At 46.1% G+C, this 16373-nt stretch overlaps 1 protein-coding gene across 2 annotated transcripts in view; it reads right to left on the reverse strand.

Annotated features, from left to right (window-relative positions):
* Nucleotides 1-2180: 2180 nt before the first annotated feature.
* Nucleotides 2181-16373, reverse strand: part of TBC1D9B (TBC1 domain family member 9B) — a 48835-nt gene continuing 34642 nt past the window's right edge. Inside the window, exons 17-22 of one of the 2 annotated variants that reach the window (XM_015411083.1) lie at nucleotides 15540-15605; nucleotides 9287-9358; nucleotides 8874-8924; nucleotides 6600-6653; nucleotides 4922-5028; nucleotides 2181-4582 (exon numbers count right to left, since the gene is read on the reverse strand). In XM_015411083.1, the coding sequence (XP_015266569.1) occupies nucleotides 3890-4582; nucleotides 4922-5028; nucleotides 6600-6653; nucleotides 8874-8924; nucleotides 9287-9358; nucleotides 15540-15605 (1043 nt within the window). In that variant the 3' untranslated portion in view covers nucleotides 2181-3889. The remainder of the gene's footprint in view (nucleotides 4583-4921; nucleotides 5029-6599; nucleotides 6654-8873; nucleotides 8925-9286; nucleotides 9359-15539; nucleotides 15606-16373) is intronic. The other variant, XM_015411084.1, reaches the window with a different exon arrangement.

Consider the following 16373-nt stretch of genomic DNA (forward strand, 5'->3'; position numbering starts at 1 on the left):
TAAAGGCGACAGCTGATCACAAGGGACAATGGAGAAATCCCGGACTGTATCGTCACAGTGACTGATTATCATCCCCATGTTGCAGTGGGCAGAGCCATAACTGGCTCATTTTGCGCCTGAGACAAGATTATAAAATTGTGCCCCCTATATGTTCATAGTAATTATTTTGGTACAAAGGTAAACAAATAAGAGTAATAATAACGGTTATTTTAGTCATTACATACTTTTAGGCACCCCTCAGCTTTGTGCACACCGAAGCATGGGTCTCACTAAGCTTGCCCTTGTTGCAGCTCTGGCAGAAGCTGAGGCTCAGAGAAAATGGGTAGCCCATGTTATCAGTATCCTTGAGAATACCAACTTTGTACCTCTCCAACTTGCCTTCAGTTTCAGCTTGTTCCCCCTCATCCATTTGACCAGGTCTCTAAGCAATGATCCAGGAGAGTGACCACAGGATTTGGAAGCTTAGTTAAACATAGCAGAGCATGAGCTGTGTATTAATGACATCCAACAGTGCAGCTACTGATAATCTGATCAATTAAAAATTAAATAAAAATATATATTTATTTTATTTTATTCAATTTATACCCCGCCCTCCCCGCTGCGCGGGCTCAGGGTGGCTTACAAAGAGGTTATATAAAGTTGTTCACAGCACATCACCTGATGACAGATTCTTGATATACAAAGTAGTGTAAAGATGTTTCGCAAGTGCATCCTGAAAAGCAAAAAAGAAGTGAATCCCACTTTACAAAGTTTGAGAACTGCACTGGCCTACAGTTTGTCAGGCCCTCTTTAGCTGGGGGAGGCCCTTTCAGCATTTGGCAGCGTTACCTAGAAACTTGAACAATTGAGGGTGGGGGCGCAGAGGAAATTCTTGTACACAGAAAACATCTATTGGTATCCTATGGGCATAACATTTCCTCAAATTTATTGAGATCCTGGCCTCCTTATATGCTTCACTCATTTGCCACCTAGTGGGCAGACTGAATGTTTGCAGCGTCTTTACCTGTACTGTCTGAAATTACAAATTGGTTCAGATAGCACACTTGCCCATCTGCTGAACATATAACCTGACTCCATTGAAAAGCGTTGCATTTGAAGTGACACAAAGGTCTAAATGTGGTGCTGGTGTTGCATCTGTGATGGTCTATTCAATATAGGCCACTCATCATTTGATGCTGCAGTCAGATTATGGATATGCTAGATCAAGATGGGTAGCTGGGTTAGTCTGTCTGCAGTAGTAGAAGAGCAAGAGTCCAGTAGCACCTTAAAAACAAACAAAATTTGTGGCAGGGTATGAGGTTTTGTGAGTCACTGCTCACTTAGTATGCCAATAAGAGGTATGACTGACTGACTGACTGACACTGCTCACTTCATCAGTATGTAAACGTTTGATTTTTTAAAAACATAAACGAATATAGCTTATATTTTATGTCTGTATCTGTAAACTGAAATAAAATTTTAATATAAAAAGTGATGTTTGAATGACTTAATTTTAGTTACTGTTTTTCATGTGAGTTTCACAGAGGAGAAGCAAAAAAGATTACTTACATTCCATGTACATGAACAGCTGTCTTGGAATGGCTAGGATTGCTAGCTTTTGTTGGGGGGGATCAGAATCATGGAGTCTGTACAAACCCAGGTGAACAGACAGATAAGTAGCTGGCCTGGCGTAGCTGGTGATTTCAGTGTTTTGGCAGTCATATCCAAAGTAATACATACCCTAGTCTGTATTGCTGTGAAACTGTACTGGCCACTTTGGTATGTTTCTTATAAAAGGCTGGATGTGACGTAGTGATCTGACCCGGCAATGTTCAAGAATTCAATTCAGACAGAGTAACCCTGCCAAACTGAAATGCCTTTGTGCATGGGAGGAATGAAACCTGCATAATGTAGCAGAAAATAAATGAAAAAGAAGCCTTTCAAACTATGTGTGGAAGCTGGCTGTGATTACTCAGTGGTGTGAGAATGAAACAAATACTCTATACATGCTTAAGGCACTTTGTCATATTACAGAAATGAGTGAGACTTGACATTCAAAATAGATGATCACTTACCTATTTATCTCAAACGTCTTCTCAAAGGCTCTTGTGAAAAATGTAATTGTGAAAATGAATGGTGGACATTTTACAGACTGTTGCTACTCAAATAAAGCAAAAGCAAACCCATGGCTATATGTGAGAGTTTCCATTTATTGAATATGTGATTGATCAGACATAATGTAAAATCACATGTACCTGTATTTTAAAAAAATTACAATAAATTACTGAAGAATTAGTAAAAGCACATTTTCCCATTATCTGTCCAGAGGTACATGACAAAAGAGGCAGGGACTTAAGAAACATATGGGTTGATAATACACACAGAATATGCCACAAGAACATAGTAACACTGCGTACTGCATGACGTGGTGCATTCCATTGGTGCAGCCAACCAAGGGATTCAGAATTTTCTCTTTCTGAACTGCCAGCGTAGTTCACCCTCATTCCTGGCCAGGCCACAGCCACGTACTACCATTCACTCACTTTCAATGAAGCCCATGGTGACAGAATAATATACTTGTGTAATGAGATGAGCATGTCTGTAGAAACAAATACAATGGTGGTTCTTGAGAGTGAAGGCCTTCCCATAGGGAAGCTATCAATCTCAACACAGAGCTCCAACTTTCCCCTGGTTGACTAATAATGTGCAGGGGGCAGGGTCTGTGCCTACAAAACAGAGGGTGGTCCCAAAAAATTGCAATACTAAGGAAAGTTACAACAACTCTTTGAATTGTAGTCCAACACGGATATCCCTATGACGTGAGGAACTGGACTACCCTGCAGCCACTTAGTTGGTTCCAGTAAACAGGATGGAGGCCTAAGCAAAAACAACTAAAACTACATTGTTTCTACACCTGCACGGAGCAGTGGGTGGGTCTAGCACACAGAAAAACCTGAAGGCCTGCATCTGACCACAGTAAGAAACAAATCTCTTCAGTATCTGCTGTGATAACTAGTTCACTGGAATCAATGCCCTTCTTAGATCCAATGTAACCTGCAAAATTATAAAGAGAGCAAATTAATGCTCAAAGCAGCAAGAAGTGCGTGTCCCTTCTACTGTCTTGTCAAACCTAGAGTGACAGCATTCACCCCAACCCAGTCCCTGCAGCTGCAGCAATTCCCAGTGCTTGTCTTTCTTTCAGGGAAGTTAAAAACTAATACTTGGCACTGAAGAATTAAAAGATGCTAGTATGCATCTTTCTGGTAAAATGTCAAAAATCATATGCTGCTGGGATGGTAAATCACTTGGGACAGAAACCTGCTGTCCCAAGCCACTGCTGCAGCTGCAGGAGTAGTGGAATGGAACGTCTTTATTCCTGACAAGTGACTGCATTTTATTTAGGTTGCTAACAAGGCTTTCCCTTGGGCAGGCTGGGGCCTCTGCAGCATTTTGATACATAGTGTTAGGTCACAGGGAAGCAGCCAAAGACACAAAAGGAAGGAATTCAAGCTAGGCTGCATTTCTTGTGAACAATTACCAAAGAACATAAAAGCAAATGACGGTAGAGCAGAGTATGACTGAAATCAAGCTCCATTCAAGAAAGATAGCCAGAAGCTGACATGCATAATTTAAGTGTAGTAACTCTAAGCCACAGAGGCTATTAGGTTCTAATGGCTTTCATGCTCTTGACAGTGTAACATAAGCCCAGCAAGCGAGGCATCCTCCAGGGAGGGATCTATATTAAATAGTCACTGTGATAAGCCCCTTACTCAGCTGAAGCTACTTTAATTGTTGGGTAATTACAGCTGTTGGTAAAAAAACAACAAAAAAACCCAAGCCATGTCCAGGCATACAACAGGTTTCTAGATCACCCACTTTTATTATCCAAGCCTTGCCTTTCCCCCTGAGTTTAACCTGACACTGAGGAAAGTTCATAATCGCTAGATGAACTGTACTGCCTTTCTACTTTCTTTTCCTCCTTGATCTTCTGTGTAACGTCAATTTTCTTCTCAAAGTAGTTTACCAGGGCAGTCTCTGTAAGCATGGAGGCCAAGACCTGTTCGAAGGAGATGGACCAGTCTGTATCAATGGTGCTGCCATAGCGTGCGACTGAACTGCCAGCTTCACAGCCAACCAGCACGGTATCATCTGCAATATCTTCACACTGCAAGGAGCCCGTGCTGACCATGGAGTAGGAAGACATAGACATATCGTCTTTGGTTTCATCATCTGAAAGCATCTGTATGGGTGATCCTGGACCCTCACCACCTCCGTCTATGATAATCTGATTTTCCTGCTGGTGTTTCTCAAGCTGAACATCTCCAGAAGCTTTATCTTCTGTGTTAGCTTGGGGATACCGTTCTACAGTTGAATTCTGGCTCTGCTCAGACGTTGGGGACTCTTCTTCACTTGCTGCATCCTGGGGGCTGTTTACTTTGTAGTCATCAGCTTTCTTTGGAGGCTGGTGGGAGAACTTTTTGCCTACTTCCCCAATGCGCAGGAGAAGGCTGGCAACAGTAGCAATGGCATGGTACAACTCTTGTTCCACAGGGTCTTCGCTAAACATATTGTAAAGGGTCTTGCACAGCTCTATAAATTGTTCCTTGGGAAAAACAGCAACAGAGAAGTTAATTTATTAATCACAGTTAGCCTTAACAGTGATATGTCTGAGATAAAGATTTTGATATCCTGCCTTAAATTTGGCTTGTTCCGCAACACTGTCATCCCACATTCCCTGACTACAGAGGTGTTTGGCCAGAGAGAAGGCAACGGAAAAAGCATCTGTTGATGCAAACTAAGATTTGAACTATCATTTGTGAGCCAAATCCTGCTTACGCAAAATAACCATGGTTAAAATAGACCTGATTTCACATTATGGCTGAAGTCAGCCTAGTCGTTAAAGAGATTACATTAAAAAAAAATTGCATTCTCAGATTCCTACCTGACTCATTTTAGGGAGATCTTTGATAGTTTCTTTTTTGGAATCTTTTTCCTTGGCCCACATTCGTAGATGATATCTGTAATCTTGTGGACTGGTACCCTTCTCCTCTGCAAAGAAAATCATGCCATTATATTTATTCGGGACATTTGTATACACTTCCTCCCTCCCAATACAGTCAGAACTCAAGCTGGATTACATTAAATACAAATATTAATATAGTTTTTGTGTCAATATTTGATATATTAATATTTAATATAACTACATTATATTAATATAATTATAACAGTTACTTAAAAATATAACAAACACATAATAATTAAAACAGTTAAGCCAAATGTCATCCAAGTTGATCCGTAAGTTCTTTCAAATAATTTTGTCTTAACAACCTCACTGGAAGGTGCTAATGGTAGGTGTTTAGGTCAACTCTTCAAAGAAGCTGTTCTGTAAAGGCCAAGGCCGGCCTTCACAGGTCTTATCCTTGAGAGCAAGGCCACTTCCACACAGGTTATTTGCCCTGGGTTTTGATGCTGTTAGAAAGTGTTTTCCCCCTGCTTCCCCACAGCCTTGTGATAGATTTATGCACCTCCCAGTGGTTCCAGAGCTTTTATCCAATCTTCCCAACCCTGTTTTGCTGCAAAGATTTGGGAAAGATCACAGTAAAGCCTGGATAGCTGCTAAGTGGGTGGAAAAGTTTGGATTTTCCTGGTTCTGCCTACTTTTACACTGCTACACAGTGGCCATTTCCTCCCGTCTGCCACTGAAGGGCTATTCTGTTTTTGTTTTAATCATCAATTGAATAATGTTGAAACACTAACAATCTGTGCATCAGGTTCTCTGAAGTTACAACTTTAATTTAAAAACATGTTGCAGAAATATAAAGGGAAAGACATATCTCAGCAATGAAAGGTGGGAATTCAAATTGTTATGTTAGTACAGTGATATTCAACTGCAGGATTGAAACTATGGAGAAATCTGATGTGTGGAAGCCTTGCTGCTACTACACTCTATGACAGCAGCAACTACAGAAACCTGTGATTGGGTGGAATACACCCAAGAGGATTTTTAGGAGACCCTGGTTTGTAGGGACTATAATTACTATATTGGTTCATATCAGGAGAGATGGTCCTTCACATATGTGGGCCTCACATTTTAAGATAAGCACCAGCACTTTAAATTGGATCCAGAAACAAATAGGCAGCCACTAAGGGGACTTCAGGGCTGGTGTCACACGGTCCAGGTGTGTAAGGATGGATAGTAAATGGGCTGCTGCATTTTGCACCAGCTGAAGTGTTCTGATTGTCTTCAATGGCAACTCCATGTACTGTGCCAAGGTTACTGTATTAAGCAGTACTATGCAAAACTGTAAGAATATGCATATTCTTGAACGTTGATGACCTGTTCCTTTTTAAAAATCTCATCCAGCATGGCTTAAAAGAACTAATGTTGAGCATACTGCATAAAAATGACAGCTGCAACAAACTATTTTGTGGCTTGGAAGAGAGTTACATCCTCTCCAACAGGCCAGGTGTGACCTTTCTGACAGAGAACTTTTGTTGAAAACTGTTCTGGTCAAGGCATTTTATTCCCTGCAACATTAGCGAGAGTGAAAAGGGCTGCATGAGTGACAAGCAAGGAAATAACTAGGATGCGATCTGCCAGCACCAGGAAATATTATCACCTTGTTCTTTAGAGTTCCCCTCTCTTGATGCTTTGTCTTCCTGCACTGCTGCTTCTAACAAAAAAAGAGAGACATCTTTTTTTCAGTAAACTCTGTATTTAGGCACACACTAAAGAACATTTAACAAATGGTGCATAGAGATGTACATCATGAGTCTTCTGTGGGAGCAACCCAGTGTTTATGGTCAATTCCATACAGAGGCGATTCCCCAGTTCCCAGTTTGATCTCACTGCTGGTGAAAATGCAAAGGCATTCACAGCAGCATGAAGCCTCCACACAAGGCAACTCCATGTTCTTTCCCCTCCCATCTGCCATTTCCTTTCTCCCCTTGCCTCCAATGGGCTCTTTGCTGGCTTAAAAATAGTTGATAGCTTGTGTATTGAGATAGTGTTTTAATACTATTGCAATATATTTACTACTGATAATTTTTTAAAAAAACAACAAAGAACCCACTGGCAGTGTTTCTAGGGGAGAGGGAACAATGCCAGATGTGGCACGAGATGTGGGCAGGTAGCTGCAGAATTCCACACCTTCCCAACCCACACTTTCTGTTAACGGTAACCCATGTTACGTATAACCTTTTAGGAAATATCACACCAAAGTAAGTTTGGGTAAATGATAGCTAAAAATAAAACCACCATGTTCTGAGAGAGTTATCTCTCCCCCCACCATCTGGGGGTGAACCCCAACATCAGAGTATACTATCTCCATTCTGCTGTGCTTGAGAGCTTGTCAGTTGCATCTGGCTACTCTTGGAAACAGAATGCTGGACAAGGTGGATCTTTGGTTTAATCCACTAAGACAATTCATATCCAGAAAAAAAAGTACAAGGAAGTATTTAAAAGATGAAACTCCACTGCAGGTACATGTTTGACAGTGAAGGATTAAAACAAAACATTGGAGTAGTGTATGTTTCAGTGCACAGGAGGGCCAGCACAAAAAGATGAGGGGAGTAGGTAATGAAAGCAAGTACTGAATTAAGTGTACCATGGTCAACTGGAAAAAAGGAAAGAATTGCATGTTAACTAGGAAAGAGGGGGCAGAGGGGCAAAGAGACAATATGATAATTTTTTTTGTTATCTAGCATTATCTCAGAGACACTTTCAGATGGTATGCCCAAACACACATGAAGTCATACATTATGACTTCAGGTCACTTGAAGTATTTAATATTTTTCAATAAGCATTTCCATATTGATCAAATATAGTCTGTTTTGTCTCAGGGGAATGCCCCACACCTGCCTGCAACCTGGGCACCCCTGACACCAGTGACCTCAATAGACTGGGTCTGGACTGACGGTCCATGTTCCTGACTCCTTGGTAAGTACTCACACGGAGCCAACAGAAATGCACTGAACTCAGGCCTTTATTTGGGTTGCTACAATAAGGCGCTTCGCCCTGGTCCACAGGGTGGTTTTGTCACTCCCTTCCCAGCCATCTTTCTCCCTGCCTTTCCATGTGTCAGACAGGCCACCTTCATGCCTCTCCTGACTCTGGTTTTCTCGTGCCCCGCACGGTCCAGTTCCTTCCCACGTCTGCCCTTAAGTCTTCACCCAGCGTAGGACCCACAGCTGAGAGTCCTAGTTGAAGTTCCCGCTTCCTCTGCTTTCCACCCTAGGGGCACGGCCTTCCCCACAGAGAGAGGCACCTCCCCCCAGTAACCAGCCTCTCCCCCCCTGATCCCCTTCCAGCCACATTCTCGCTGTTGGCTCAGCAGGATCCCAGTGCACTCCAAGACCTCTTAAAGGGCTCCTGTCCCTTAGCTGTTGGTCCATGCCACGGTCCGTATATTTTAAATTGGGAAATCATAAAGAGGTAATGAGTCTTAAACATGAAATCCATAGCAAATGTATTTGTATTAGTGCACTTTTTCTTTATATTACAGCAGTACAGAAAATAATTTTGGGTTTTCTTTGGTTTTGCTACAACAGCTAGTATGTACGGCTTCGAGGTGTCCTCGGCACTAAATAACTATTATTATTAGTGGAATGAATCACAAGGTTAATTATTAGAAGTCATACCTTTTCAACATTAGGGCCTGAACAGTGAATTTAAAATGGGTGGTTATGAAATCTGAGGAAGAATAATCAAATGCATCTAAAATGTATCACACATGAAGAAAATAAAATGTTGCACCTAGCTGTATCAGAAATGGCACAGAGGAATGGTATTAAGCAATTTAATTCTATATGGCTTTCACGTGAGTGTTCAGAAGGGGGGGGGGTAATAGCACACAAACAGTGGGCTCACTGTTGTGCAAGCAATTCAGACTAACCTTGAGAATCACATTGCAGGAAGAGATCCAGTTCTGAGACAAAAGGAGATACTGGAGAAGGAAAGATGAGAGAGAAAGAAAGAGAAACTGGGTTTGAAAGTAGGGAAGAAATCAAAGGCATAACAAGAGAGTGAGCTGAGTACAGACCAAGAGAAATAATGAGGGGAGCAAAAAAGAAACAAGATACAACAAGATCTAAGCATGAGTCCCCTATCATAGGACAACCAGTCTGTTGATAAGAACAAGCAGCATTAGGCTTCCTCTAACTATACTTCACATATTAGACTAAATAGCCCTCTTGCTAGAGCCTTTCTGGGACACCCTCCTGCTGTGGAGGATAACCATAGCAACGGCTGAGTGGCTTCACACCATAGTGCACATGTTCTCATTCAGGTGATAACAATATTTATTACCTTTTGTAGTGTTAACATCTGTGAAGTAATTTGTGGCCTCCAGAGCAGACTCTGCTTCTTCTGGACTCAGAGCTATATGAAGGGAAGTGAAAAAAATAAATAAAGCAAACCCTTTGTTGTGATTCGTTATTTATGCTATGTCTTGCTTTATCAGATGAACTCAAGGCAGCTTAAACACACTTAACTCTTGGGACTCAGGGCCAAACTAGAAGAAGAGAGAAGAGATTGGATTTATACCCTGCCCTTCACTCAGAGTCTCAGAGCGGCTTACAAACTCCTTTCCCTTCCCCTCCCCACGACAGATCCCCTGTGAGGTAGGTGAGGCTGAGAGAGCTCTGACAGAAACTGCTCTTTCAGGAACAGCTCTGACAGAACTATGGCTTGCCGCCCAAGGTCATCCAGCAGCTGCAAGTGGAGGAGTGGGGAATCAAACCCAGTTCTTCCAGATTAGAGTCTGCGCATTTAACTACTACACAAAACTGACATTAGGGCATCCATGGGTGCGACCAGTCGATGGCCTAACACCTAGTTTGGCCCTCAGATACTCTCAGGCGGTTTGCATTTCCTCCAAGTAACAGGACTGCAATGGCTTTACCCAGAATATGGGAGTATCTTTCAGTAAAAGCATAAAATTAGATTTATATAAAAAACAGGTTGCTTACCTGTAACTGATGATCTTCGAGTGGTCATCTGTGCTGTACCACACATGGGTTGGGCGCCTGCTCACAACCTCGACCGGAGAAACGTCTAGAGCTTTGCCTCAGAAAGCTTTCGGCGGGCTCTCTTCCCACCCTAGGGAGCAGGCACGTATTGCGCATACCTGGAGCAGGGGAGAGAGCTGCCTCCCACTCAGTTCCTTCGACTGCTACCGGTAAGTCCCATCATGCCAAAGAAAAGTGAATAGGAGATGCCATCAGTGGGGAAGGGCTGGGTGGGACTGTGGGACTGCACAGATGACCACTCAAAGATCATCAGTTACAGGTAAGCAACCTGCTTATCTTCGTCGTGGTCTCTGTGCAGTCCCACACATGGGTGATTACAAGAGCTGAACCAGTTGGAGGAGGGAGCCGGCAGCTGCAAGAGACACAAAGAATACTGGTTAAGACACAGCATCATCAGTGAGAAGAAACACCCAAGTTTCCTACCTGGGGACACAGCAGGGTCAAGCAAAGAGAGATCGCAGCACCAACTGGCCGAATGCAGAATCCCGTCAAGCTCAGACGTCGAGTGCATAGTGAGTCACAAAGGTCGATGCCAAGGACAGCCGCACAGACGTCCTCCAGCGGAATACCAGCCAGGAAAGCAGTGAATGTCGATACCGCCCGTGTGGAATGGGCAGTGACACAGGTAGGAACGGGTTGACATGCAAGCTCATAGCAAAGGACTATGGTGGAAGTCACCCATTTAGACAAACGTTGAGAGGAAATTGGCTGAATACCAGCCAGGAAAGCAGTGAATGTCCATACCGCCCCAGGAGCCTCATGACGGATTGAGCGGACTGCCAGGGAGAGGTCTGGAACTGCGAGACCAACGAGAGTATGTCGGAGGGCCTTGAGTTCAGGAGAAACACAGTCTTGAGATTGGTATCGAGCTGGGCACCCAGAAATTGAAGGACCTGGACAGGTCGGAGAGATGACTTGGGTAGGTTGACACAAAGCCCAAGGGCACAAAGGAGAGACAGGGTCATTTGGACATCTCAGAGGAGCTGGTCTTGCGTGGTGGCCATGAGAAGCCAGTCGTCGATATAGGGATACAGGGCAATCCCACGACAATGGAGGTCTGCAGCCACCACAGCCATCAATTTGGTAAAAACCCTCGGGGCAGTGCAGAGTTTGAACGGGAGGACCCGGTATTGGTAGTGTGCATTGCCGACAGTGAAACGGGGGAACTTTCGATGTTGGGGACGGATAGTGATGTGAAAATACATCCTGAAGAAGCCCAGATTGGGGTGCAGGATCCTTCCTCGAGACCGAGAGAGGAGATCAGCGAGGGAGTCGACGACAAGGGGTGGGATCTGTGGCATCGAACATATCGATTCAGATCCCGAAGATCCATAATAGCCATGAAGCCACCATCCATCTTCAGTATGAGGAAATACTTGGAGTAGAAGCCTAGGGTTCGTTGCGCCTCTGAGACGACCTCGATGGCACCCTTGGCCAGAAGCACAGAAATCTCGAGATGGAGGAGAGGGATCCAAAGGGGTGATGACAAAGTGAGGTAGGTCGGGAGACGAAACGAACTCTATGGCATACCCGACCCATAGGATGGTAAGGACCCAGGAATTGGTGGAAATTCCTTCCCATGTTGGCAGAAAGGGGAAGAGTCGGGTCCGGATGGGAGGGTGTACGACGGAGGAGACGGCAGGCGATCAAAGCAGTCAAACGGACTGCTTGGGCTGCTGGGTTTTTTTAGGAACCTGTTAGCGTACCGTATTCGAGTGAAGGGAGTCATAGGGCCTCTTTCTCCATTGAGAGGTGGGCACGGGAGACGGCTGGCACATTGCATAATGCGGCTTCCAAGAACGGTACTGATGTCGAGGTTGAGAGGGCGACAGAGGCGACAAGGACCTTTGAGGAGCAAGTGACAGCATATGTCCTGGAGATCGACAGATGCTAACCATGCAGCCTTGGGAATCAGTGGAAGAATAGACCGTAAGGTGGCCATTCGGGACTTGTGGCATTGAATGTATCGATTCAGATCCTGAAGATCCTGAAGATGGCCCTGAAGCCGCCATCCATCTTCAGTACGAGGAAATACTTGGAGTGGAAGCCTAGGGTTCGTTGCGCATCTGGGATGACCTCGATGGCGCCCTTGGCCTGAAGCACGGAAATCTCAAGATGGAGGAGAGGATCCAGGAGGGTGATGACAAAGTGAGGTAGGTTGGGAGGCGAAACGAACTCTATGGCGTACCCGACCCATAGGATGGTAAGGACCCAGGAATTGGTGGAAATTCCTTCCCACGTTGGCAGAAAGGGGAAGAGTCGGGTCCGGATGGGAGGGTGTACGATGGAGGAGATGGCAGGCGATTGAAGCAGTCAAACGGACTGCTTGGGCTGCTGGGGTATTTTAGGAGCCTGTTGGCACGCCGTATTCGAGTGATGGGAGTCATAGGGCCTCTTTCTCCATTGAGAGGTGGGCGCAGGAGACGGCTGGTGCCTTGCATAATGCGGCTTCCAAGAACGGTACTGATGTCGAGGCGTCGAAGTCGAGAGGGCGACGGAGGCGACAAGGACCTTTGAGGAGCAAGTGACAGCATGACGGACTGAATTGATCTGCTGTTTTGAGATCGTACACATTTCCAACAAAGCCCCTGACAACGTGGGACGGTGTTCCTCCGGAACAAACTCCAAGACAGGACGTACTGCATTAGCCACATTAAAAGCATAAGCCAACAGGTATGACAGGTAGGTCTCAATATGAAGGTTCATAGAGGCGAAGGAATACATCTTCTTCATGATAGCATCGACCTTGTGACCCTCACGATCGGGAGGCGTCAAGTGGCGGGCAGATTGCTTCGATTTCGAGGAAGAATGTACCACCATCGAATTCAGCAGAGGCTGACTGAAGATAAATTTCCCCAAGCTCTCTTGGACTTTATAGAGAGCTTCATATCGTCTGGAGACCGGGGGAATTGAAGCCGGATGGACCCACGACTCTTTAAGGGCAGAAAGATGGACCGGAAGCAGAGGCAGGACCGTAGAATGCGGGAGGTCAGCCTGAACCAGCCTGTGAACAACATCGGTCACAGCAGGGGACTCAGTGGAACCCTGGACTTGAAGCGCAGAGGCCATCCTGGTCACCAGTTCCAAATAAACTTTTGGGCCCTCAGTGGGGGAAATAGAACCCGAGCGCCAAGGCTCATCGTCGATGTGTGGAACATTGAGCTCTGGGTCTCCTGAATCCAAGTTGTCGGAGATCGACATGGGAGAGGACGATCTCAGCGGTTGAGTGAGATCAGCCGGTATCTGGGCATCACCAGGGGGATGAAGCCAAGGTTCTGAGGGAGAACACTTCAGGGCATCCCTGGGTCTCGAGAGCTCAGGAGGCTGGTCAGGAGCCGCAGAGCAGGTCGAAGTCACAGATCGAGAACGTCTGGCTAAGCCGGAATGTGTCGATGCTCAGTATGTTCAGAGTGATGTAGTTGATCATAGTGGTGCCGCTGAGGAGTAGGAGACCTTGAATAGTAGTAAGGATAATATGCAGGCCGATCTTGTTCATCAGGAGACCAGTATTGGTCGTCAGAAGGTGATCCCGAGGGGGAAGGCGACGGATGATGAATGAGACACTCTCGATCGTATCAGCTCTCCAAATCGTGGATCAGGGTATGGGAGTGTGCAGACGGAGATCGAGAGTCCCGGTAAGACGACAAGTCGGGAGGCGATCTTGTGGACTGAGCGGAAGCAGAGGCAGGACCGTAGAAGGTGGGAGGTCGGTCTGAACCAGCCTGTGAACAACACTGGTCACAGCAGGGGACTCAGTGCAACCCTGGACTTGAAGCACAGAGGCTATCCTGGTCCCCCTCAGTGGGGGAAATAGAACCCAAACACCGAGGCTCATCATTGATGTGCGGAACATCGAGTTCTAGGTCTCAGACGCTCCGTGGTGTCGGAGGCTGCAAAGTGGACTTGTGGAACACGGCAGCCAACGCAGGAGTCGATATCGTTAAACCGGTGATGATGACCGGGTCAACATTCGACGGAGCCATATCCTCAGGCCGTTTAGATTTTAACTTTGGTGCCTTCGGAGCCCCATCCGATCTTTGAGGGACAGAAGAATGAGAAGCAGCCAAAGACATTGTAGGGCGCAAAGCTGCCTCTAAAAGGACAGCCTTAAGCTGAGCCTCCCTATTACGTCTAGCTTGCCTAGTAAAACTAGCGCAACGGACGCAGCTATCAACCCTATGGGATTCCCTCAGACAAAGAAGGCAAAAATCGTGACCGTCGTTCGAAGATATCTTAGCTGGGCAACGACGACACACTTTAAAAAACTGTTTTGCCTATACACTCTCCTCCCCACCCACCAAATGGGGGGGGGGAGAAAGAAAGTGAAGAAAAAAGGTCTAGGTTTTTTTTGTAGAAATAGAGAGGAAAGAAGGGCGAAGCAAAGAAACAAAGACCGACGAAGGCAGACGAACAAATATACTCAGCTGAGGCAAATACGGAGAGCAACAGGAACGAGGTGTGAACACGCAGGCGGTCGAAGAAGAACTGAGTGGGAGGCGGCTCTCTCCCCCACTCCAAGCATGCGCAGTACGTGCCTGCTCCCCAGGGCGGGGAGAGAGCGTGGACTGACCCCGTGGAATAAGGCCAGACGCTGAAGAGAGCGTAGGTGGTGGTGTCAGAGGCTGCAAAGTGGACTTTTGGGACACGACAGCCACAGCAGGAGTCGATATCATTAAATCGGTGATGATGACCGGGTCAACATTCGATGGAGCCATATCCTCAAGCTGTTTAGATTTTAGCTTTGGTGCCTTTGGAGCCCCATCCGATCTTTGAAGGACAGAAGAATGAGAAGCAGCCAAAGACATTGTAGGGCGCAAAGCTGCCTCTAAAAGAACAGCCTTAAGCTGAGCCTCCCTATTACGTCTAGCTTGCCTAGTAAAACTAGCGCAACGGACGCAGCTATCAACCCTATGGGATTCCCTCAGACAAAGAAGGCAAAAATCGTGACCGTCGTTCGAAGATATCTTAGCTGGGCAACGACGACACACTTTAAAAAACTGTTTTGCCTATACACTCTCCTCCCCACCCACCAAATGGGGGGGGGGAGAAAGAAAGTGAAGAAAAAAGGTCTAGGTTTTTTTTGTAGAAATAGAGAGGAAAGAAGGGCGAAGCAAAGAAACAAAGACCGACGAAGGCAGACGAACAAATATACTCAGCTGAGGCAAATACGGAGAGCAACAGGAACGAGGTGTGAACACGCAGGCGGTCGAAGAAGAACTGAGTGGGAGGCGGCTCTCGAGCAACAGGAATGAGATGTGAACACGCAGGCGGTCGAAGAAGCACTGAGTGGGAGCTGGCTCTCTCCCCCGCTCCAAGCATGCGCAGTACGTGCCTGCTCCCCAGGGCCGGGAGAGAGCCCGCCAAAAGGTTTCTGAGGCAAAGCTCTAGAAGTTTCTCCGGTCAAGGTCGTGCACAGGTGCCCAACCCATGTGTGGGACTGCACAGAGACCACGATGAAGATCACCTGGTTACCATGCTGGATCCTGAGAAAGAGAGATTAATTAGGTGAGGTGATATAAGAAGACACTCACCTGGAGGTAAATGTAGTTTGTAAAGGAGTTTTAATTTCTCAGTAAAATCACCATGATACATTCCACCTGTTCAGAATAGAGTTGAAGAGAAAAGAACATTATGGAACATGCCAAAGGCAACTTTTTTCCTGGCCTTTACCAGCTATCTGGCATACAGAAGTTTATCTCGTTTATCACCATGTCAGATTCCTACATGTGTGTACAGAACTTGATTTTGTGTTTCCACTCACAACAGTTGTATGAAGATCAATGTAGCAGAGGGGCTCAGGGCCTACTGCCCTCCCTCACAGGGTGGGGCTACGGGCGAGTTAGGGGTCTGGAGAAGCCAGGTGGGAAGAACACAGAAAAAGGCGCTCATCCCATGGGGTGTGTACGGCCAGGCACAAGCACGGTGGGAAGAGGCTAGCTAGCAGTCTCAGCTGCCCTTCATGGGGAAGCAGCACTGCTGGGACTGCATGGGTGTTGGGCCCAGTGGGCAGAGGCTGGAATAGTTGGGACAGCTGCTTAAGGCCAAGGCACAAGCACGGTGGGAAGAGGCTAGCCAGCAGTCTCAGCTGCCCTTCGTGGGGAAGCAGCACTGCTGGGACTGCATAGGTGTTGGGCCCAGTGGGCAGAGGATGGAATAGTTGGGACAGCTGCTTAAGGCCGTGGCAGCACAGACCTGGGGGTGGTCAGTAATTCATGGGTGTGAAGATGGAGTGGAGATGATAGAGCATGCAGGAGTGAAGGGAACTGCCTCTGCAAGCTTGTGACAAGGCCAGCTGGCCCGAATAAAGCAAAAGTTCTTCTACAGTGTGAGTGCAGTGTGCACTGTAGGGAAGAAGGGTGGCCCAT

This window comes from Gekko japonicus, unplaced genomic scaffold (assembly GCF_001447785.1).
Source record: "Gekko japonicus isolate JY-2015 unplaced genomic scaffold, Gekko_japonicus_V1.1 scaffold699, whole genome shotgun sequence".
In the NCBI taxonomy this organism is placed as follows: domain Eukaryota; kingdom Metazoa; phylum Chordata; class Lepidosauria; order Squamata; family Gekkonidae; genus Gekko; species Gekko japonicus.